Source organism: Artemia franciscana, chromosome 19 (assembly GCF_032884065.1).
Source record: "Artemia franciscana chromosome 19, ASM3288406v1, whole genome shotgun sequence".
Classification (NCBI taxonomy): Eukaryota; Metazoa; Arthropoda; class Branchiopoda; order Anostraca; family Artemiidae; genus Artemia; species Artemia franciscana.
Window position 1 is genome coordinate 24386750 of NC_088881.1, and position 22989 is coordinate 24409738.

General features: G+C 33.6%; 1 protein-coding gene across 2 annotated transcripts in view; it reads left to right on the plus strand.

The window, feature by feature from the left end:
• LOC136039457 (sodium/potassium/calcium exchanger Nckx30C-like) overlaps positions 1–7355 on the plus strand; it is a 119109-nt gene extending 111754 nt beyond the window's left edge. For both annotated transcript variants that reach the window (XM_065723221.1, XM_065723222.1), the window contains exon 7: positions 380–7355. In XM_065723221.1, the coding sequence (XP_065579293.1) occupies positions 380–620 (241 nt within the window). In that variant the 3' untranslated portion in view covers positions 621–7355. The remainder of the gene's footprint in view (positions 1–379) is intronic.
• The last annotated feature ends 15634 nt before the right edge of the window (positions 7356–22989 follow it).

Sequence of the window (22989 nt, forward strand, 5' to 3'; positions counted from 1 at the left end):
GCAATACTCATTCTCCGTTCAAATCTTTTTGGAGCTTTTATCTTCGCTTCCTCCTGTAGAGCTCTTCGAAGGGCTGCATGAGGATCCTTTAAATATCGTTTCTTATGAATTCTTTTCACTTCTTTTTAGGGCGTCCTGATTCTCATTTTTCCCAGGCTGAACTGACAAAATGCACGATTGTTGCCAATCTATTATTCTTCGTCTGTAAGATGTTTCCTAACCATCTTACGGTTTCTTTCACGATAGCCCAAGAAAGTGGAGTCAAGCAAAATTTCACCATAGTGTACCCCATATATAAGTCCACTTCAATAGCTTAATTATTTTACGGTTTGATAAAAGTTTTTAATTGTTTTATTTAATAATAATTATTATTTTATAGATTACCTCTACCATGGCTAATTTATGGAATATTTTTTGGAGCACCGGTAGAAGTCAGCTCGGCAGGAATGGCATGTTCAATTCTCATCCTCTTTGGAATGCTTCTTTTCGTTGTTGGTTCCATTGCCTGCTTCAAATGGAAAATGAACAAACCTCTTGGAGTCACTATGTTTATCTTCTATTTCATATTTGTGGCAATATCTTTGAGTTTTGAATATGGATATTTATCGTGCATAGTATGAACAGCACAATTATATAAAATGCTATTCTAACAGGCCATTTCAAAGGTAAACAATAAATATATGAGCTCATCGTAAAATCACATACAAATGTAATGCTACGGTACACAGCATTATCGTTTCTGTTAAGTTTTATGTCTGCTGTCAAGTTTAATTGTCTCTAGAACCCGACGAGAAAGTGGATAGACAAATTTTTTTCCAATTAGCTCCCATTTTTGTCTTATTTTCTTTGTTTTGAATTAATAATTTAAAAAATAAAAAAGCTCACTGATCAAACTAAAAAATTATTAATAATTGTATGCAAAGATATAAGATAAATGTATTATTTATATATTATGTTCTTTAATCATTTTCATATTTGGCATTTTCATAATCTCACAATTTAATAGAAACAGATTTATTTTGTTATGATGCTTCAGCACCAGCATCCGATAGTTTGAAACTCAGTTTTTTGATTAGGAAGAAGACGAAAGGATGTATACATATAAAATGTATATTTATATATAAAGCAAAATGCTAAATATAATACCATAATTGAATCAAAACAGGAATCACAAATTCATTTTCAACATAAAACTCGATAATTTCCTATAAAACAAAACATAAAAAATTGTCACCAACTTTACATTTTCCCCAAACTAAATTTCACACTCTTGAGACTATAAATCTAGTCACAAGGGCCAGTCTTTCTAACCTCATTCATTTTCTAATCCTTTTTCATAATCTTTTTGTTTACCCATGAGATTCAATGTTATCTCCAAAGCATGTTTATGTACGCGGATACGCATTTTCTTTCTCTCAAGATTTTGAACTTCCCGATAATAGACAGGACAAAAATGAACAAAAACGGACATGACGTACTCCTAGTCCCTCAAAGCATAAACCAGTCAAAATTTCTATCTATTTGTTTTAAGTTCCAGCGTTCTTTAATTAGACTTTGTTTAATTAGACTTTGTTTATATACGTGTTTATCAGCTTCGTTTTATAAGTATATGATGACGATTTTCTTTATAGGCCATATTTAGAATAGTACTGATGAAATATTGTTCCTTAAGACTTTTCACCATAGAGCAATAGACAATAGTTCCACTGTGCACATCTAGACGAACTAAAGACTACACTTTAAGTTAGATTTGTCGGCTGTGAATTTTCAGCTTCTGTTTTTCGTTTTCTGTTGGCTACCAAAGACCCTGTCTTAATAGGTGTGGTAGTTTGTATCAGTCAGTGAGTAACGGCAATAAGGATTATTTATAACTGAATATAGCTTGAATAAGGCGAAAAGTGATAATGCTATTTTTTACAAAAGCGTTTCTTTTAATTGACATAGTATTGAGCCATTTGTTACAGGCTCATAATGGCTACTGGCTTTTAAGGAAGGAAAAACTTGGTATTTTTAAAATGTTTTATATTTAATGAAAAAATCTAATAAAGGAGAAGATAGCGTGGTATCTTCTAATCATCTTATAATGAAAAGAGAAATCACCAATGCAACTGCACAAACACTTAAAAAAAATTCAAAAGGTGAAATCTGTCCTCAGAAATTGGTGTCTCTGATGTATAGAATCCTTATGATCATTTTTACACCAGTTAGGAATTGTCAACACTCGCCTGTACTGTCATGCGATGTTTTTTAAATAGATTGTGAAAAGGGACTTGTCATATGACAAATAGTGCTGGATTAATGCTCGAGTTAATCCATAGTGAGACCTATTGATAAAAAAAAGCCAAGATTTGTGAACGGACTGTGTTTTTTCTTGAGTGCGAAGTCATGTTGTACTACTAGAAAGGAATATTCAAATGATAAGAAATTGGTTTGAAAAACACATTTCAAAACTAATCCTCAAGCATTTTCTAATGATGCTGGATTTGTCATAATGAATCCAACATAAATACAGGCGGGAAAATTGCTGCCAACGTAAAAATAATTTTAAAAAGATTATGACTTAAATCTTCACTCAGATGGGTAAGTCAAATAAATTTACGCTTTAAGGGTTTGACATTACTCAACACGGAAAATAACGAATGGGGTAAATTATTTGCACTCTGCGTTATTTTGACCTTGTTAACACGCAAAGCTATAATATGGTTGGGCATAAACAGTTTATTATATTGGAGAAATTGCAGAAATCGCCGCCAAATTAGGCAATTTTTGTGGTAAATTTAATGTGTGAGTAGCATTACTTCCCACGTCACAAAAAAATTCGTTCTGAATTAATACTATTCTCTAGCTGTTTCTCACCAGTTCAAACTGGGAAAAAAATGCAGACACTTGTTCAAACGAAGGTTTATGACTTGTTTCGATTCTGAGGAACAACGAAAAACTTTAATACACGAAATATTCACTGAAAGCGTAAAAAGGGGGAAGAAATTTTTTAAATTTGAATTCTTTAAGTTCTCCTTTGAGCAATGAGAGGGAAATTTCATTTCATAAAACATAAACGTTTGAAATTTCAGTGTACTTTTATCCTTGTTAACGTCCCTAAAATTTTAAAACATACAGAAAGATATGAAAGAATATATTTCTCTTAAGTAATTAGGGATTTTTGGCGAAAAACCTTTGTGTCAGAATGAACCATTCTTGCGATAGTTTTTTCTTGTTTTCCTTTTACTAGTAAAGTTGCATCAAACTGATACAAGACTCTTTTGCATATGGGGCATTGATGGATAGATTGTTTTAGCCCCTCTCTCTTTGAATGACAGAATATGAAAAATTGTAAGACTTTGGAATAGATATAACAATTTTCTTGCCTTAATCCAAAAAACTTCAGGTTTTTCAGATTTCAAGTCAACAAACGTTTTTCACGATTTTGTCCTCCTTGTAAAATATGTTTTCAAGGCCTCCTCCCCAATCTTGCTAAATGTTCTTATTTGAACGTTATTATATTCATTTGAACATTACACTGTCAATCTGAAAACAGGAGTTTTGGGGCTGTTAAAGCCTTTTCAGGCTATTAATTAGGCCAATTTTTTTCATTAGGCCAATTCATTTTGCACTTTATTTTGTAGTTCTTTAGTGCAATCACTGTTGGACTCAGTGACAATGAAATATGGCATTCTCCCTCAGTTCAGTCACTTTAAACTTTTTAGATAAAAATTTCATTTTCAGCCTTGAAATAATTATCGTAAATATTAAAGTAGTCTGACCATTTTAGTGGATCTACATTAGATTTTCCCCAAGGCAGTCTTTAAATGTCCAAAATATATTAATTCTTGCATCTATCGACTGTGTAAATAGAAAAGGCGGTGTGTGACATGTCAGTCACAAATAAGTTATATATCTTGACTTACTTGACTTATGTCACCTGCCGGGTACTGCTCGGCATAGAGAGTGACGTCTGCCTCCTCCATCTCCTTCGGTCCATGGTGAGTATTAAATCAATAGTTATATATCCAGTCTATCAAAATCAGGCATGCACGATCAATTGGTTTAATCAGTGTACACATGTCTTCTTTTATTCTCGAGATGTTTTGAGTTTTACAATCCACTCAAAACGAATTTCAACAGTTTTGCATACCAAAAGACTCTTCCACAGCCAGGACCATTATCACATAAGACCTACCATGGGATGGCCTAAAACACATGATTGGAGCTTCAGAAAGATATGAAGGTAGATTAACCAAAACAGTTTTTTGCTTCTCCTCAACATTTTTGAAAGTGTTACTTAACACCTGTTTTTATTTTCCCTAGCCGTCATGTTGCCTTGAGGAAATACAATTCGTTCTTTCCTTATTTTTCTACAAGGAAAGAGTTCAGGTTTTCTACCCTTGTAGATGATGAAGTCCATCTTCCAAATGAGCCAATAACGTCAAGCAGAACATTACCGAACTTGACGTTAAATAACTGGAATATCCTGGTTTCAGTGCATGAGATCTGTCAGTTTTGGGTTAGCATGTCCACTTAGTTCAACTTAACATTAACAATATATTAATAACATTATATTAAGGTCATCAGTTTCTATATTGCAATTCAACAATAAAAATTCATTGTTACTGATTAAATATCTTCTTCAATTACGAAAATGACCGAGTGAAAAAATAAGACTGACCGTAGAATGTCAATTACTCCAAGATTATGATGCACAATTTGGAAACAAAGTTTTTCATCTTAATTCTGCAAAGAGATTAATTACCCCTCCAAGACCCAAAATAGCTAGTAACGGTTCTTGTTTGTCAGCCAGCAAAATAAAAGAGAAGCCCAGAGTCCGTGACTATAAAAATCAGTTTAACCATTGCTTAACCGAAAGCAGAAACAAGCAGAAATATGATAACACCGTCCGTCTAATAAATTTGTATTGGAAGAAAGTTTCAGCTGTGAGGGGATATGAAAGATTTGGAAAGTGAAGGTATAAAGTTGACATCTATACTTATCTGCGAAGAATAAAAAAGAGGGATTCAATTTTGTAATGCCCAAGAAATTGTCAAATTTGAAATACGACACTTTTGGTCATTATGTATAGCAAACAGCCTGACATAGTTGACTATGAAGATTGGTAGAAATCCGGCCATTTCACTATGTCTCAATTACGACCTGCCATTTTCATACTAGTCATTATCAAACTAGTTTTACACTAATGGAAGTTTGAGTATATTCCTTATTTTATTTTTGTTTGGTTCAGAAAGAGCTACTTCACCAGTTTTAGGGGGAGATATTTTGATGTTAGTTACATTATTCAGTTCTGCCGAAAATCAGGCCTTCAGTCCTCGGGTCAGAACTCCTTTAGATATAAGCTTTGGATAACAGCTTGGTAATTTTTGGATCAAAAGGCATCGAAGTCCCAAGTAGGAGCCTGCTTATTCTGATACCCTTTGGATACCATTTGGATACCTTTGGATACCATAGACGAGATTTTAATATCTTCCTGTTTATAGGGTGGAGCGGCTATCGATATTAAAACGGCTATTTATTAAAGTACATTTTTAGTTCTTATAACCTTAAAGTTTTGGTTCTTGGGGAGAGGGGCTTCGGAATTGCAATAAAGGAGGCTTATCCCCTAATTTCTTCTAAATATACTACTTGCCTTTGATTCCCTAGTTAATGTTTTAGCAAGTAATTATTCCAATGGCACACCCTATTCACGTAGGACGCTAATGTCTTATCCACACTATCTCAATGATTGTCCCTAGCCCCCCTAACTAGTGATTGGCAGCCTTGTGTTTCCTGGGTTTTGAAAATAGCAAGCTGCTGACCCAAATTTAGATTCAAAGAGTTCTGACCTGATCACTGAAGAACCGACTTAAGTTGTACCGATGAAGGTGTAATTAAATATATGTTAAACATCCCAAAAGCTGAAACTTTTTCAGTCAGAGGTGATTTAAAAACATATCGTCCCAAATAGTACTTCACCACTACCTTGTCGTTTTTTCTGTAACTTTGATTGATCCGATTGGTTTAATATCGTGAATATTTCAGATAGCGATGATTTGTTACAGCATTTGAAGAGCTACCTGATGTTTTTTTTTGTCCTTTAGAATAGACAGGATGAATACAGACAAAGTCTCCAAAAATAAAAATGTTATGAGGGCCAAGTTACATGCAAAAAGGCCAACAAAAAATAAATATAGTGGATAGTAAGTTCAATGTTCAGTTCTTGTCAGTGTTATTAATGGCAGCTATAAATCAGTTTGTTTTACAACTGATAACACCAAACTGAAAATCAAATTCTGAAGTGTGATTTAAATACAGCTCTATAAAAGACAAGTAAAGCACAGTAAAACAGCTATATTTTAATATGTCTAGGGTTTAAAATATGCATCAAAGACTATAATGCAAATTTTTTGACGATAATACAATGGAAAGGAACAAATATCACCCTATTACTCATAGAATCAGCAAAGAATCACTAATTGAATCACTAAAGAATTACTCATAGAATCACTAATTATTTCATAACTTAATGAGAAGGATGCTTATTCCAGTATTTTTAATAAAATAAATAGAAATTCAGTCACACCATTCAAATTTACTATTACATTCAAAGGTGGGAGCTGAACAAAAACAAAAGAAGTGGTAAAATCAATTGAACAAAAAAGAAAAACAACTTAATAACAGGTTGTTGTTTTGTTTTTTAATGGCGTATTGTCAAAGGTTTGCTAATGTTGTATTCACAATATGTCCTCTGTATTAACTTTATTGAATACTAAATTATAGTTTCATGTTATCTATTAATCATAAATGAGTACCTTCTAATTGAAAAAGGGTATTAAGCCTGCCTTTAGGGGAAAATGTAACATTCCGTTTCGCCTTTGGACTTTTTTCATTTATTCTTCTTCTCTTCTAAAAGTCTATGAAAATTCATTCAAGTATGCTAAAAATGTGTTATATTAACTTTTAATGGTATAATTAATCATAAAGCTCCCCAGAGGTAGACTTAAAACCTTTTTAATATAATTATCACAACCAGGCATGTACTCACGGGGCCGTACATGTGCGAAACCTGATTTATCATTTTTTTTCCTTTGATAATCTATAATTATCATGTTTTTTTTTGTTTTGATCAGTTTTTTTTTGGTTTGTTGAAATTGCTGTCCCTTGTCTAATATGTACCCTGTTCCTGGAAAAATTCCTTTATACGTGCCTGGTGGCGATGATAATTGTTTTGTTTTTTTTTAATTATCTCTTCTTCTTGGTGTATTTTCCTCTTTATCTAAATTTTTAAAATTGTTAGTGAATTTTACTGTTAGCGACTATTAATTGTTAAAGTGTTGTTGAAGTTATTTAGTAAAATCTTTTTGAAATTATTACAATGCAATTATCTTTAGGGACAAATTTTTCTTCTGAGCACCAATGCCTGTGAAAAAAAGAAGAAAGAATAATAAGGGTCTTGCTGATGTTGGGATTCACAAACTTTATTAGCCGCCTAACTGAGCTTGTGAAATTCTAGAAAAAAAAGTTCTATGCAGGGCCTCTGGAGGAAGAGGCAAGAAAATACACTTCAAAAGAGCTCTTCCTCTCAAGCAGTTCAGCAAGATGTTAAAGGCGAAACATTAAAACGACAATGGTTTTACGGTCCTTAATAATTATTACTCCGTGTATGAAAGGGGCTTTTCCCTCCTCAACGCCCCACACTTTACGTTAAAGTTTGACTCTTTCTCTCAATTCTACTTTATAAAACAGTAAGCAACTTTAGCGTAAAGAGCGGGGCATTGAGGAGGAAACAGACCCTTTCATTCAGGGAGTAATTTCTGTTCGTTTTAACTTTTAATGTTGCTCCTTACTTCCAGTTAAAAAACTTGTTATTTTATTTAATTTCTGAACGTTTTTGAATTAACGCATGCTTGATTTTGACTTTCCGCACATGAATAATTAAAACGAAATTTGCGCGTTAATTTTTTTTACTAAATGGCTTTCTCTTAGTTTTGATCGGAGGATTTTGAGAAAAAGGGGTGGGGAAGGAGGCCTTGTTGTCCTCCAATTTTTTGGTTACTTAAAAAGGCAACTAGAACTTTTAATTTTTAAAGAACGTTTTTATTAGTAAAAAATATGCGTAATTTACGAATTAACTTATGTAACGAACTTCTATATTCGTATATATTTAGTATGTATATGGGAGGGTTTGACCCCTCGTTAATACCTCGCTCTTTATACTAAAGCTTTAGTTTTGTCCCAATTCTTAAAGAATGACCTCTGAAACACAAAGGCAATAGAATAAATAGTTAAAACAACTAAAAATACTTTAGCCTAATGAGCAAGGTATTTAGGGGGAGATGAACCCCTCGTATGCGTTATAATCTCTGTTCATTTTAAGTTTTAATGTTGCTCCTTACTTTCAGTTGAAAAAAACTTTTTCATAATTATTTTTTCGTTTTTTAGATAATACTAGAAAATCCTGCGCCGCCTTCATGGAATTTCTCTTCCCCGTGACAAATTCCTCCAAGGGAAGATCCTCCCGCGTATACCCCTCCCCTCAACTCCCCTTCCAGCCAAAAAATCCCCCCGGAAACGTCTGTACACTTCTCAATAACCATTACAGTATTTAAACACTGGTCAAAGTTTGTAACTTGCAGCCCCTCCCCTGTGGACTCTGGAGGAGTAAGTCAGCCTCAAAGACATGGCATTATGTTTTTCGGCTATGCTGAACAAAATGGCTATCTCAAAATTTTGTTTCGTTGAATTTCGGAAAAAATGGGCATGGGAGGGGGCCTAGGTGCCCTCCAATCTTTTGGTCACTTAAAAAGGGCACTAGAACTTTTAATTTCCATCATAACGAGCCCTCTTGTGACATTCTAGGACCACTTGGTCGATACAACCACCCCTGGGGAAAAAACAAACAAACAATCCAACAAACAAGTAAACCAGCACCCGTGATCGGTCTTCTGGCAAAAAAATACGAAGTTCCACATTTTGCAGATAGGAGCTTGAAACTTCTACAGTTAGTTTTTTCTGATACGTTGAATCCGACGATGTGATTTTTGTTAAGTTGATATTCCTCAAAGGGAATATCAACATCAGAAGCTGCTGTAGTGCGAGAAAGTCGAACCCCAACAATTGCCAAATGCTCCGACATAGCATTACAGACATCTTATGGCTCACTCGAAGCTGAACCATCGCAAGTAATAACCTCACCGGGCAAAACAGAATCTTTTGAAGATATAACAGTTTTAATAATTTTCCATGTTTTAGCTGGGTTACCAAAAGCTTCTTTAAACTTACTTTCAAAATATTTTTTCTTAGCACATATCAGGAGTTTGTTAAGAGCATTTCTGTAATTTTTATAAATTCTTGCGCAAAATGGATCATTTTCATTCATTACTGGATTTTTATATAGCTTATCTTTCGTATTGATACATCGAAGCAAACTAGGTGACAGCCACGCCTTTTTGAGTATCTTTTTTCTTGACCATGTCTAATCCGCAATACCAGTTTTAATCAAAACCGAAATCAGTGTATCATCAAATCTTAGAAAGCTTATATTTATATCGTCAATATTTTCAATAAAATTATTCCAATCTATGCCTGAAATCTCTTGTTTAAACTTTTCAAGATTATCCTGGTTAAGCACAGGGAACGCACTCATTTTAAATCTGGAGCCTTACTTTCGCGGGATACAAAGTTTAAAATATGCCAAAATTCCAAAATGGTCAGATACATCTGTTACAACTCCTGGGTTCGAAAAATTTAAATTAAAAGAAATATTATCAAGAAGTTTTGACGTTAACGCTGTAACGCGCGTACAAATATTAAAAGTAGGGAACAAGCCGTATGACATGCATAGCTGTAGAAAATACATAGGAATATTCGAATTCATGCCATGCAGGTCAATGTTGAAGTCCCCGAGCATGAAAAAAGGTGTGAACCAATAGGTAATTTCTCCAATTGTTTGTCCAAAAGATCCATAAAATTAGGTATGGACCCAGATAGTAGTCTATATAGTCATACAACATAAATATCTTTTGGCTTAAGCCTAAGCTGAAGAATAAGCGGCACAAATAACATATCTTGATTTAACATTATACTTCTTACCAAAACAACAGTATCACTCCGTATATACGCTCCAATTCCTCCGTATTGTCTAATCTGACGATTCTTGTTATAGAATGAATACCCTGGAATCTGTAAAAGAGTCGAGTTCTGCTCATTAAGCCATGTTTCCGTGAGACCAAAATAGTAACCTGAAAAATGGAAAGTTCACATATTTCGCTAAAAAAAATTGAAAGATGAATTTAACCCCTGACAAATAAGGTGGAAAACTTTGAGGTCTTCAGAATCACCACCACCATACTCAGGCTTAATATCATCTCTAAATAGGTACTTCGAATTACAAGAAACATATTGAACAGCAATCCCAGTATCATAATGCCGGTGGAGCTGCTCTGTAAACATACTACCAAAATCCACAATAGACGCTTCCTAATTTTTAAGGCGGCTGTTGCCTGGGGTGTCACGATTACAACTAAGCATAATCAGTCAGTTTTAGCAAATTGGTATATGGCCTCATCCGCACAAAAAAAGAAAACCATAAAAAACGAAAAAAACATAATAGAACAAATAAAAGAACAAGGATATTTTCCATATCCGAAAAACACACACACAAAAACAAACTTACCTTAAACACTTTTTGAAACTAAATACTGCTTGCTAGAAATTTTAATTGACTGAAAACAAAGAAATTTACTTCACCTTTGAAAATTCCAAATTTATGCTCTCAGAAATGGATGGGAAATCCAAACGACAGAAGTCATTTACCATGTGTCTCTACTATTAATGCCACATATTTTGGCTATACCTGGTCATCCTGAGTTACCTGGAGTGCATAGGAGTGGAGTGCCAATATCACCCAAGCGTCCATATTGCCTCGGTCTCCCCTACTATGAAATACTTTTTTTAAAATGAAAACTATATCAATATACATTTTTTCCTATTCTTAACTTACTGTCTACACATCCACTTTCCCCACCCCCCAAATAAATAAAGAAAAAGAAGAAAGGGAAGAAGATCATTCGTCAAATTCAACAGCTCCATTCCCCCTAAAATATGGCTATTAAAGTGTTAGCCAATTGTGATTTTAAGTAAGTTTTCATTGCGGTTGCTATTTCCTCAACTGTTTAGATTCAAAGAAGATTTTTACGATATGTTACATGTTAACAACAGTGGAATACTGAGTGCAAAGTACTAACGGAAAGCGAATCGCCCTTATGAGACCGAAGAATGTAAAAACACCTATTAAATTTGATGGCATTGGTAAACTATTTAACAGTTACATAAATCCCTTGTTCATTCATAATCATGCATGATTGTAATCAACATGATAATACATCCATGTTGATCAATTTAACAATTTTATATTAAGAAGTTTGTCTAGATTACGATTTTGTGATGTTTTCAAAAATATAAATTTAATGACCATAGTTGAAAAAGACTTAACAAGAGTAATTTCCACAAATAGATCACTAGTGAAGGCTTCATAATTCCTTCTTAAATCGCCAAAGCATGAAATTTACCCTTAAGCAACTGCGAGACGATACTTGGGTAAATAGAATAGCAGTCTTGTTCGGCGATCTAATTGAGTAGATCAACTAGAATTGCAACTAGAAAATGTAACAGGAGAAGGATTGCAGAATATATGCAGCTTTGCTTTTAATGAGATTTAAATGGGAATACTTCTCATTTTCATGATTTAGTATACATTTCCAATGTCTCCTTATGTCCTATGGGAGCTATCCTCTCAAGTCTCTGATTTCTAGCAGTAGAGCATATTCCTTCTTGTCAAAGATAACCATCATACATGTTTGAGCAGCTGTGAGCAGGCTCTTCAGCATATCTGCAGGTTCTTCATAGTTCCATAAATAAGGAGGAATAACAATTGGGAGAAACATATAAATTTTGTTATTTCAGATCCAAAACTTTATATACAAAAAGTCAAAAATTTAGTCACCAGAATAAATAAACACTAGATTCTGTAAATATTATTTGTCCACAATGATTAGATAGCGCTAGTGTAAACAGAATAAACCGTTATCAATAATAACAAAGGTAATCTAATATAAAATCAAATAAATTTAAAATGTTTTCACTTTTTTACTCTAATTAATAAAGAAATATTAACAAATTTAGGAGTAAATATCAGTGTATGTATATTAAACTGATAATCCACGGTCATTTTTTTCTTTTTAGTAAAGTACAAATTATGTTCTGGTCTTCAGAAGACATTGGGGTTGTCAGCCTTACTCATGTTAATTTCTGTTCGTTTTCAGTTTTGTTTATTTATTGTGGTAATATCTGTTTAGTTTTGCATTTGGAAGATTATCTGAACTTATTTCTGCTCATTTTTGTTTGGCTGGAGCTCTTTAATTTTCTTTGAAAAACTACTTTTGTGGAAAATGTTTTTAAAATTAATTTAGATGAAATGATCAGAAAATAAGGGTCCAGTAATGTTATCCAAAAATTTTTGCGTCGTGTTTTGTACCTACAAAATCACTTCAATATAGGCTATACATAAAATGACAGTTTTAGACACCTAACCAAAATCATATACCTGGATCATAACTGAAAATAAATAAACAAAAAAAATTATTTCGGAGAAATTTGCTATAGAGCAAACTAACGAGTAAAGATAAAATTTCCGTATCATGAATGTAGCTACTTTGGAAACTGGAGCTGGCTATAAACTTCACTTTACCAATGCTATTCAAAAATAAATAATCTAATTCAACAGATATTTTGTTCTTTTAATTAGAAGAACAATCAAGGTCTTCATGTCATTAAAGAAAAGTAAAAAGTTAGCGGACTCAAGCAAATACATTCGTCCAATAGTATGCAAAATTCAGACACTGATGAGGTGGAGAACATACAGATGTAAATTAAACAAATCTTTATTGAGAAATAAATTTAACTTGTGCAAATTACTTTGGTTTATTTGGTCTCTATAAACATTAGTATTATCCAAGAAAACTGTTTTCAAAAAACCTTTCAGATTTGCCGTCAAAGGGTGCCCTTTGACTTAAAGGGCACCCGCAGCAGAGTTCAAGCCTTTGGCTGATCTCTTTCAAGAGCTAACATTTTTGTACGAATGAAAGAGCGCAAAATATGTAATACAAAACACAAACGAATTTTCTAGGTATCATTATAATTTTGTTACAAAAGGCTGAGCCCACACCACAACAAAGAGATGACAAAATCTTGAAAGGGTTCCACAGAAGACATTAATGACTGTTCTTTCTGAACCTCTATATTCCAGTCGAATCAAATACAAAATTATGAATCCCGATCCCTTAAAGGAAAATGGTAGGTTGAACCTGTGACTGATTTACATATATTTTCCTAGGTTCATCTCGTTACAGACATAGCCATTTTCAGATCTAAGGGGAGTACCATGTGACGTATGTATCATAAGAATCTCGAATACAAACTCTGCAAAAAACCAAAAACTTAGACTTAGAAACATTAAGAGCCAAATAGTACACAATAAACCATAAAATAGAGCATCCAATAGAGCAAGAATATTTTTCTCCAGTGAGGCTTGATCAAATACAACCATAGATAAAGCACAGTCATCAGCGAATACAAAAAGGCTGCATTGGAGTCTGATTGGAAAAAACATGTGGAAACGGCAACAAGAATTTGGAATACACATTAGTATTGCATAAAAAAGATCCTTAATATGAGTCCTTGAGGGACTCAATTTTCAACCTTAGTGACATTTAGATGGTTCTCTCCAATAATTTTTTTTTATCAATAGATACAAATAGAGCAAAGAGTAAAGGATTCCTTGCACTCCAATGTGGCCAAGTTTTTCTAGAAGAATGTCATGTGTAAAAGTCAAACACCTTCTTCACGTCCGAAAAGGACGAGCTGGGATTAAACCAGAATCTAAGGCCGAGTGAATCGTAACTAACTACCTGTAAAGAACAAAACCGAGTGAATTTTAAATATCAAAGATTCCTTGCAAAGGGATCAATCCATTTAGTCTAATATTATGTACTTTTTAATTATTATAATTGTTATGCATTATTATACATTTAACATTGATCCATCACTTCCAAACCCTAGAGTAGAAGAAAATCAGACTCAAACCGAAATTATCAAAAGGTTCATTTTTCCAGAACAGAACTAGACCAATCTTTATGCAATTTCCTAATCGTTAGATATGTTAAAGAAGGAGTAGAGATAGGAGCCTAAAAAGGGCTTCCAAATGGTTAATTTAGACTCTGATTTCATTCCTGGAAGCTTCACGTATTTTCCCTCGGCCAGCAAGTAAATGGAATTGGTTCCATTTCCATTTGTTCTTTTTTTTTTACATCAATTTAACAAAATCAGATGAAATCTTTTTCGCCTATTTTGTCTGGTTATAAAGAAATTTAGTAGCTCCTATTTTTGCTAAAATTAGTAACATTCTCTTATAAAAGTAGCAGCAATTACTGGGTAATAGACTTTTGGATTTAAATTCTTCTGCTTCTATCTTGTGTCTTTAAAATAATTCTCCCTGTAGAGGTCAACTGTCTTTTGCATCAGTAAAAACAATACAGCCGATTTGTTTGTTTTGCTACTCCACTGGGTTTACTGATATATAGTAGCAATGAAGATTTTGGATTACAGCAGTGGATCTGTGACTAACAATCCCGAAGCAACAGGATCATATTAAACCTGCTTGATTTCTTTTCCACATATTAGTAGTTTGTTCAAAGTATTACAATCAAACAGTTCGTGGTAACGAACTGTAGTAAGGAGCGACCCGGCTCAATAGTAACCGAAACTCTAAAAAATGGAAGTTTGATACCAATAGTTACATCAAAAGAATTGTATTTTAATGCTGATTTTAAATATATAAGTTTCATCAAGGTCGGTTATACCCATCAAAAGTTACGAGCCTGAGAAAACTTGCCTCATTTTAGAAAATACGGGGAAACACCCCCTAGAAATCATAGAATCTTAACGAAAGTCACGCCATTAAATTCAGCGTACCAGAGAACCGTATTGTAGAATTTTCAAGCTCCTATTTACAAAAATGTGGAATTTCACATTTTTTGCCAGAAGACAGATCACAGATGCGTGTTTATTTGTTTTTTTGTTTTTTTTCCTAGGGGTAATCATATCGACTGAGTGGTCCTGGAATGTCACGAGAGGGCTCATTCTAACGGAAATCAAAAGTTCTAGTGCCCTTTTTAAGTAACCAAAAAAATTGGAGGGCACCTAGGCCTCCTCCCACACTCCTTTTTTTCCAAAAGTCACCGGATCAAAATTCTGAGATAGCCATTTTATTCATCATAGTCGAAAAAACTAATAACCATGTCTTTAGGGACGACTCACTCCCCCGCAGTCTCCGTGCGAGGGGCTGCAAGTTACAAACTTTGACCTGTGTTTACATATAGTAATGGTTACTGGGAAGTGTACAGACGTTTTCAGGGGTATTTTTTTTTGTTTAGAGGGAGATTTGAAGAGGGGCTACATTGGAGGATATTTCCATGGAGGAACTTGTCATGGGGGAAGAGAATTTCAATGAAGGGGGCGCAGGATTTTCTAGCATCATTTGAAAAAACAATGAAAAAATAAGTGTGAAAAGTTTTTTCTACTGAAAGTAAGGAGCAGCATTAAAACTTAAAACGAACAAAAATTATTACGCATATGAGGGGCTTACCTCCTCGTTCTACCTCACTCTTTCCGCTAAAGTATTTTTAGTAATTTCAACTATTTATTCTACGGCCTTTGTGACTCAGAGCTCATTCTTAAGGAATTGTGACAAAATTTAAGCTTTAGGGTAAAGAGCGAGGTATTGACGAGGGTTGAACCCCTTCATAGACGCAATAAAAACATATGAATATAGAAGTTCGTTACGTAAATTAATTCGTAAGTTACGTATATTTTTTTACCAATGAAAACATTTGTAAAAAATTAAAAGTTGCAGTTGCATTTTTAAGTAATCGAAAAATTGGAGGGCAAGTTGGCCTCCTCCCTCGCTCCTTTTTTCTCAAAATATCCCAATTAATTGCAATTAATTAATATACAAATTTCGTTTTAATTATTTATGTGCGGAGAGCCAAGATCAAAACATGCATTAATTCAAAAACGTCAAGAAATTAAATAAAAAAACAAGTTTTTTAAATGAAAGTAAGGAGCAACATTAAAACTTAAAACGAACAGAAAGTACTCTGTTCTTAAAACGAACAGAAAGTATATGAAAGGGAATTCTCCTCCTCAATGCCCTGCTCTTTACGCTAAAGTTTCTTACTGTTTTAAAAATAGAGTTAAGAGAAAGAGTCAAACTTTAGCGTAAAGAGCGAGGTATTGAGGAGGAGGCATTGCTATCTAATGAAAAACCTCTGAATTTTTTCAGACATCTCTATATAATCCTATTTTGTAATTCGAAAATACCAAGACTGTGCATCAAAAATACCAAGATTTATTAAATTACTTAAGAAAAATATAGCTATTTTAATTGTTTTAAGGTGAAGAAAAGAGGTTGTGGTATTTGCTATTGAAATATAAAAGGCACAGTCCCATTATACCGTTCTATATCAGCAGTTGACGTAAAATGCTTGAAAACGGTAAGTAGATGTTGGAACACAGCTAGCTAAGGTAGTTAGGATGACATATAACAACAAGCTATAGAACGTATATCTCATCAATTCAGTAAAGGTTAAAACCAGGATCATAAACAAACCAGTTGCTAAGCTAAACCCAACAATGTCTTCTTCGCTGTATTTCATTGTATGACTTAACTGTGATTGTCAGAATTAAAATAAGTTTCTAATCTTAAACAAATTTATTTCCCATATATTCTCAACATGTTCCATTTCGGAATATTTTCAAATGACAGCTGTCCAAAAACAGGTTTTTTTAAGAATGGAATATAATTAATTCCAACATATATTATAATTCAAAGCAATAAAGACACCAAAAAAAAACTAAGCTCGAACATTTAGCCATTTAATAATCATAACAAGCATAAATGGCAAGTCTGCGGACTGAGGAGCAGAGGGGCCTGACACTCATAGAAAAAGTAGAGAAAAGCTAGTACAATAAAATAAATATAATTTTTGTGTTTGTTGACGAAGTATTTATTTTATTTTATTTTTATAAAAATACGTAGATTCCATTATAGTTCCCATAATATTTTAATTGATAAAACATACTTTATAAGTAATTTTCAATGATTTCATATAGTTGTAGAATTTCAATAGCGCCAATACCCTGTTGTAGCCAGTAGATCGATGCTCAACTTGGCAATTCAGGGTCAGGGGTTGGATCCCCACCACAGCAAGACTAGGCAACTAGCTTGCTACTTGCCATTGTATAAAAGACCCAGCAGCTGAAATGTCTATTTTGACGTCCAATCCACTATTATTGAATGTCCAATCCACTTTCTTTCAAAATAGCTCAACTGGAGAAACTAAAACAGCCAAGCGGGCAAAAATGCTCTTGGTTCAGTTCAACATTTTTGTTACTCAGAGGACATGCAAAGTACCAAAACAGAGCCGAAATAAAAATAAATAAACATAAAAAAACTAAAGACTAAAAATAAGAAACAATTATTATTAACCAATAAACTATTAATGGATAAAGCTATTCAACTTGCGCTAGCTAAAATGGTGCTAAATATTGCTAAATCGTTGCTAAAACATTGCAAAGGATCTGGACGCCAGTCACTTCTAAGAAATAAGGCAATTTTCATATCCTCCTCTTTTGGAAAAATGATATGGGCCAATCCGCTTGTGGATACTGATGTAATTCCGTTCAAAGTAAATTCAAAGCTCTGTAGATGGTGCCAATGCTTGCAAGAAAAGGAACGTTAATGAAAAGAAAAAGGCATAACAAAATTTTATCAAGTAGCTTCGATTTTGGTCTAGTAGATTTAAGTTTTAGTCTAAAGGATATTCAACGTTAAATTTAGGAGGCAACTTAAAGTATATATATATATATATATATATATATATATATATATATATATATATATATATATATATATATATATATATATATATATATATATATATATATATATATATATATATATTGATATATTTATATATGTTACCGTGAATGTCCTAAATCTGGTTAATCTCGACATTTACGGTTGAATGTCCAAAATTCCTTTTCTCCGCTTGTGTCCAATTGTTTTTGCATGTCAGCTTTTTCAGTGTTCTGCAAGCTCTGATGGCAAAAGTTAAAGTTAGGTTAAGATTATGCTAGTTTAGGTTAGGTTAGATAAGGTGAAACTTGGTTCTAAATATCAGAAAAGGGTTAAAAACCTAAGCTAACATAACCCAACCTAACCTAATCTAATTTAACCTACCCTGTCATCATCAAACTCTGCATTAATTTGAAAAGTTGACTGGCAATGCTGACTAAATCGAAGGAGAAAAAACGTATTTCAGATATTCACCGGTAAATGTTGGCATTCACCAATTTGCGGACATTCACGGTTAAATACACACAAGCACACACATATACACACACAGTATAAAACTTTAGCGTAAAGAGCGGGGTGTTGAGGAGGGAAAAGCTCCTTTCATATACGGAGTAATTTCTGTTCGTTTTAAGTTTTAATGTCGCTCCTTACTTTCAGTTAAAAATAACCTTGTTTTTTTAATTTAATTTCTGACCGCTTTTGAATTAATGCACCTTTTTACTTTGGCTCCCTGCACATGAAAAATTAAAACCAAATTTGCATATTAATTTTTTTGGCTAAATGGGATTCTTATAGTTTTGATTGGACGATTTTGAGACAAAAGGAGCCGGGGAGGAGGCCTAATTGCCCTCCAATGTTTCGGCTACTTAAAAAGACAACAAGAAGCTTTAATTTTTACGAAAGTTTTTATTAGTAAAAAAATACACAACTCACGAAACAACTTACGTAACGAACTTCTATATTCGTATGTTTTTATTACATATATGTCTCCCCCCGCCAACACCTCACTCTTTACACTAAAGCTTAAATGTTGTCCCGATTCCTTAAGAATTACCAATGAATCACAAAGGCCGTAGAATAAATAGTTGGAATTACTAAAAATACTTTAGCGTAAAGAGCGAGGTATTAGGAGGATGTGAACCCTATATGCGTCATAATTTCTGTGCGTTTTAAGAGTCTTAACGCTGCTCCTTACTTTCAGTTGAAAAAAACTTTTTCATATTTATTTTTTCATTGTTTTTTAATTAATGATAGAAAATCCTACGCCCCCTTCATGGAAATTATCTTCCCCCATGACAAACTCCTCATTAGAAAGATTCCACCACGTAACCCCACCTCTCCACCCCTCCTCTCCCAACTAAGAAAATCCCCTGAAAACGTCTGTACACGTCCCAAAAACCATTACTATGTGTAAACAATGGTCCAAGTTTGTAACTTGCAGCCCCTCCCCTGGGAACTGTGGAAGAGTAAGTCGTCCCAAAAGACATAATTATTTGGTTTTTTAACCAAGCTGAATGGAATGGCTATCTCAAAATTTTGATCTGGTGACTTTGGGAAAAAATGAGCGTGGGAGGGGGTCTAGGAGCCCTCCAATTTTTTTGGTCATTTAAAAATGGTACTAGAACTTTTAATTTCCGTTGTAATCAACCCTCTTGCGACATTCTAGGACTACTGGGTTGATACGATCATCCCTGGGAAAAAAACAAACAAACAAATAAACACGCATCCGTGATCTGCCTTCTGGCAAAAAATACAAAATTCGACATTTTTGTAGAGAGGAGCTTGAAACTTCTACAGTAGGGTTCTCTGATACGCTGAATCTGATGGTGTGATTTTAATTAAGATTCCAAGATTTTTAAGGGCTGTTTCCCCTTACTTTCTAAAATAAGGCAAATTTTCTCAGGCACGTAACTTTTGATGGGTAAAACTAAACTTGATGAAACTTATGGATTTAGAGTCAGCATAAAAATGCGATTTTGATGTAACTAATGGTATCAAAATTCCATTTTTTTTAGTATTGGTTACTACTGAGCTGTGTCGCTCCTTACAATAGTTCGTTACCCGTTTGATATCAAAAAGTTGATTTTTAGCGTTCATCAATATTATGAATTAAAAAAGTTTTAGGTGACAAAAGTTTAACGGATTAATTTTGGATTTTTTTGACTTTTCTATAACAGGACACAAAGTTACTAGCCCATACAGAGCAACCATAACAAATGTATAGGTAAAAAATAGCAAAATAAAGCAATCATTGAATTTTCTGGGATTCTAGGATTTTAACTGACATAGGCACACCCATAGATCTTGACAACGTTGAAGCTATAATATTTGAATGTGTTTTGCATTATGGATTTTCATCAATCATAAAAGCTAAATATTTGTCACCTTTACTTTTTTTATTTGATTTATGTTTATTATTAATTCTAAATTAGATTCAATACTAGATATCTGAGAAAATAAAATGTAATTAGTTTTAGTGTAACTTAATGTCAAAAGATTGAAATGTGCCCTTCAATAATCTTGGTCTTTGCCTCTATCGTTTTATCAAAAAGTAAATCAACTGATGGAGCAGTGCGAGTAAAAGAGTATTGTCTGCATAAAGAATTATACCAGCTACCGACAAATAATACTTAATCCGATCTATAAAAACTAAAAAAAGAAGAGGACCTAGTATAGAACCCTGGGGTACTCCGGAAGTTATCACATTAGCCAAAGAAGTCAAACCCTTATTCATCACAATTGGCTTCTGGTCAGTTGAATTAGATTCAAACCATGACAAACTCTTTCCGGTCACACCGATTTTCTCCAGCTCGAGTAATAACTGTTTATGGTCAATCGTTTCAAAAGCCTTCTTCAAATCCAGGAATAAACCAAGTGGAATCAGACCCTCTTCAAACGAAGTATTTACCCAGTCAACAAGTTAAATAGTTGAAATTTCTATGGACATTTTTTCTAAAACTAAATTGATTATTTAGAAGAATTTTATTATTTTTGATGTAATCAGTTAGCCTGGATCCTATTACCTTTTCATATATTTTTTAAAAGCAGGTGAGGATAGAAATGTGTCTTTTGTTTTGAAGGTTCGTCTCTATTACCTCGTTTGTGCAATGGTATTATTCCATAAATATATTAATCAAATTACATACCACTGGTGTTATAACTGATTTAGCAATCTTAAGAGAAAGCCCTTCTACACCACTTGAATTTGATGGCATTCTACTGACAATTTTACTCACTTCATTTATAGTACAAGCATTAAAAACCAACTGATTTTCTACTGGAACTTCCGACTAAACTATTTTGGGAGGCCACTTAATTCTTTTCAGAACATCATCGTAAAGTTTTGCTCCCTCACTAGAAAAATATTTTCAAAAAAATTTTGCAACATCCTTTAGGGCAGTTAAATTCTCCGTATCTGATTGCAATTTATTAATGACTTCTATATAACCCTTTTGACTCAGGAGTAAATTTACAGTTTTCCATGTCTTTTTCGTATCATATTTATGCTTCATAAATTCATTTTGTATATACATTTTTCAGCCTTCCGTTTCATTCCGTTTAAAGTATTCCGGTAATTTTTAAACTGCTGAAAATTAATGACAAATGGTTCACCTAGGTATATTTTATACAATTCATTTTTCCGACTTATAGTATTTAGAATACCCTGTGTAATCCATGGTTTCTTTGGGAATTTCACTCTAGCCCTTTTAAGAGGATACGTCTCATTCAATATCTTTGTAAACATTGCAACAAAAATATCATACACGACCGACGGGAGATCTTTTTCAAAAACTGGAGTAAGATTTTTATCACCGATTAATTTCTCATGTTTTTATTTTCTTGATTTACTGCAATGTTTTTGTAATTTAATTGCTAAGTTTACTGATTTGCCCTTTATTTTTGATGATTTTGCTTTTTTAATTTCTTTTTAATTTTAAGTGTTTGACTTAATGTACTTTTTTGAATTTTTTTTTCTTAGCTTTTACTGACATATAAAGCGAATTCTGCTCTATAGAACTTGTGATAGTCTTTTGAAAATAAATATTATCTTATCTTATCACCAATTTATTTCTCATTTTTTGACTTGTTAAGACATATTAAGACCTTTCAATTAAGTAAGGCTTAAACCTGTGTTGCGAGACTAAATGACGAAATCAAAACAATTTTGTCCTGAATGCAGATTACGGGTTACTTCAAACGCAGTCAAATGTGTTAATTGTAGTTCTTGGTTCCATGCTGGGACTGAAAAGTGTGCTAGGATAGAAATCACTAGTTGGAATAACTCCTGGATGTGCCTAGATTGCTCTACTAAGTCTAAGGTAAATTGTACTTCTTCTCCAGTGCTTTCTCTCCCCCCATCCGGAACTTCTCGGACACCCTGTACCCCTGTTGAAAGAAGAAGGGATCTCAGCTACCCTAAACATTTTCCAGACACTCCGCTCAGCCAGTTTCTTCTATTGACTGAAGAACCAACCGTTTCTAACAAGGGTGACACTAGTTTGTGTGATCCTACAATTGTCCCTCCCCAGCGCCTAGGCTGTTCTGAAGTGAAAAAAAATGCATCTTGTCAAGCAATTGACAGTAGCATTGATATATCAGTTCGAACGGACACTGTCCCTACACCCCCCATCTTACAACCAGATATTACCAAAATCTTGGTTTTACAAGAAAAGTTAACGGATGCATTAACTTTCATCTCCAATTTTTTGACAATTCACCAAAGCGATCTAGCAAATCAACCTGCATATAATCCCATTTTGAATGAGGTTTTATCCCTCGTGCTTACCCTGTCAACGTGACTCAGGTCTGAAACTTTTTGCATTCAATAATTGTCTTGTAATGAATCCTAATTGTTCTCCTCGTGCTTCATCCATATCATTGCCCGTCCCCCCACCCCCAAATCCCTAAGACAAATCCTTCTCTTACTCTAATAATTCATCTATCGATGTTGACTCTAATAGTCATCCCATAAAAGTCAAATGTGCTCCCTCGGTCCCTTGTTCTGACTACATTAATCTGGCCCCTGCTAA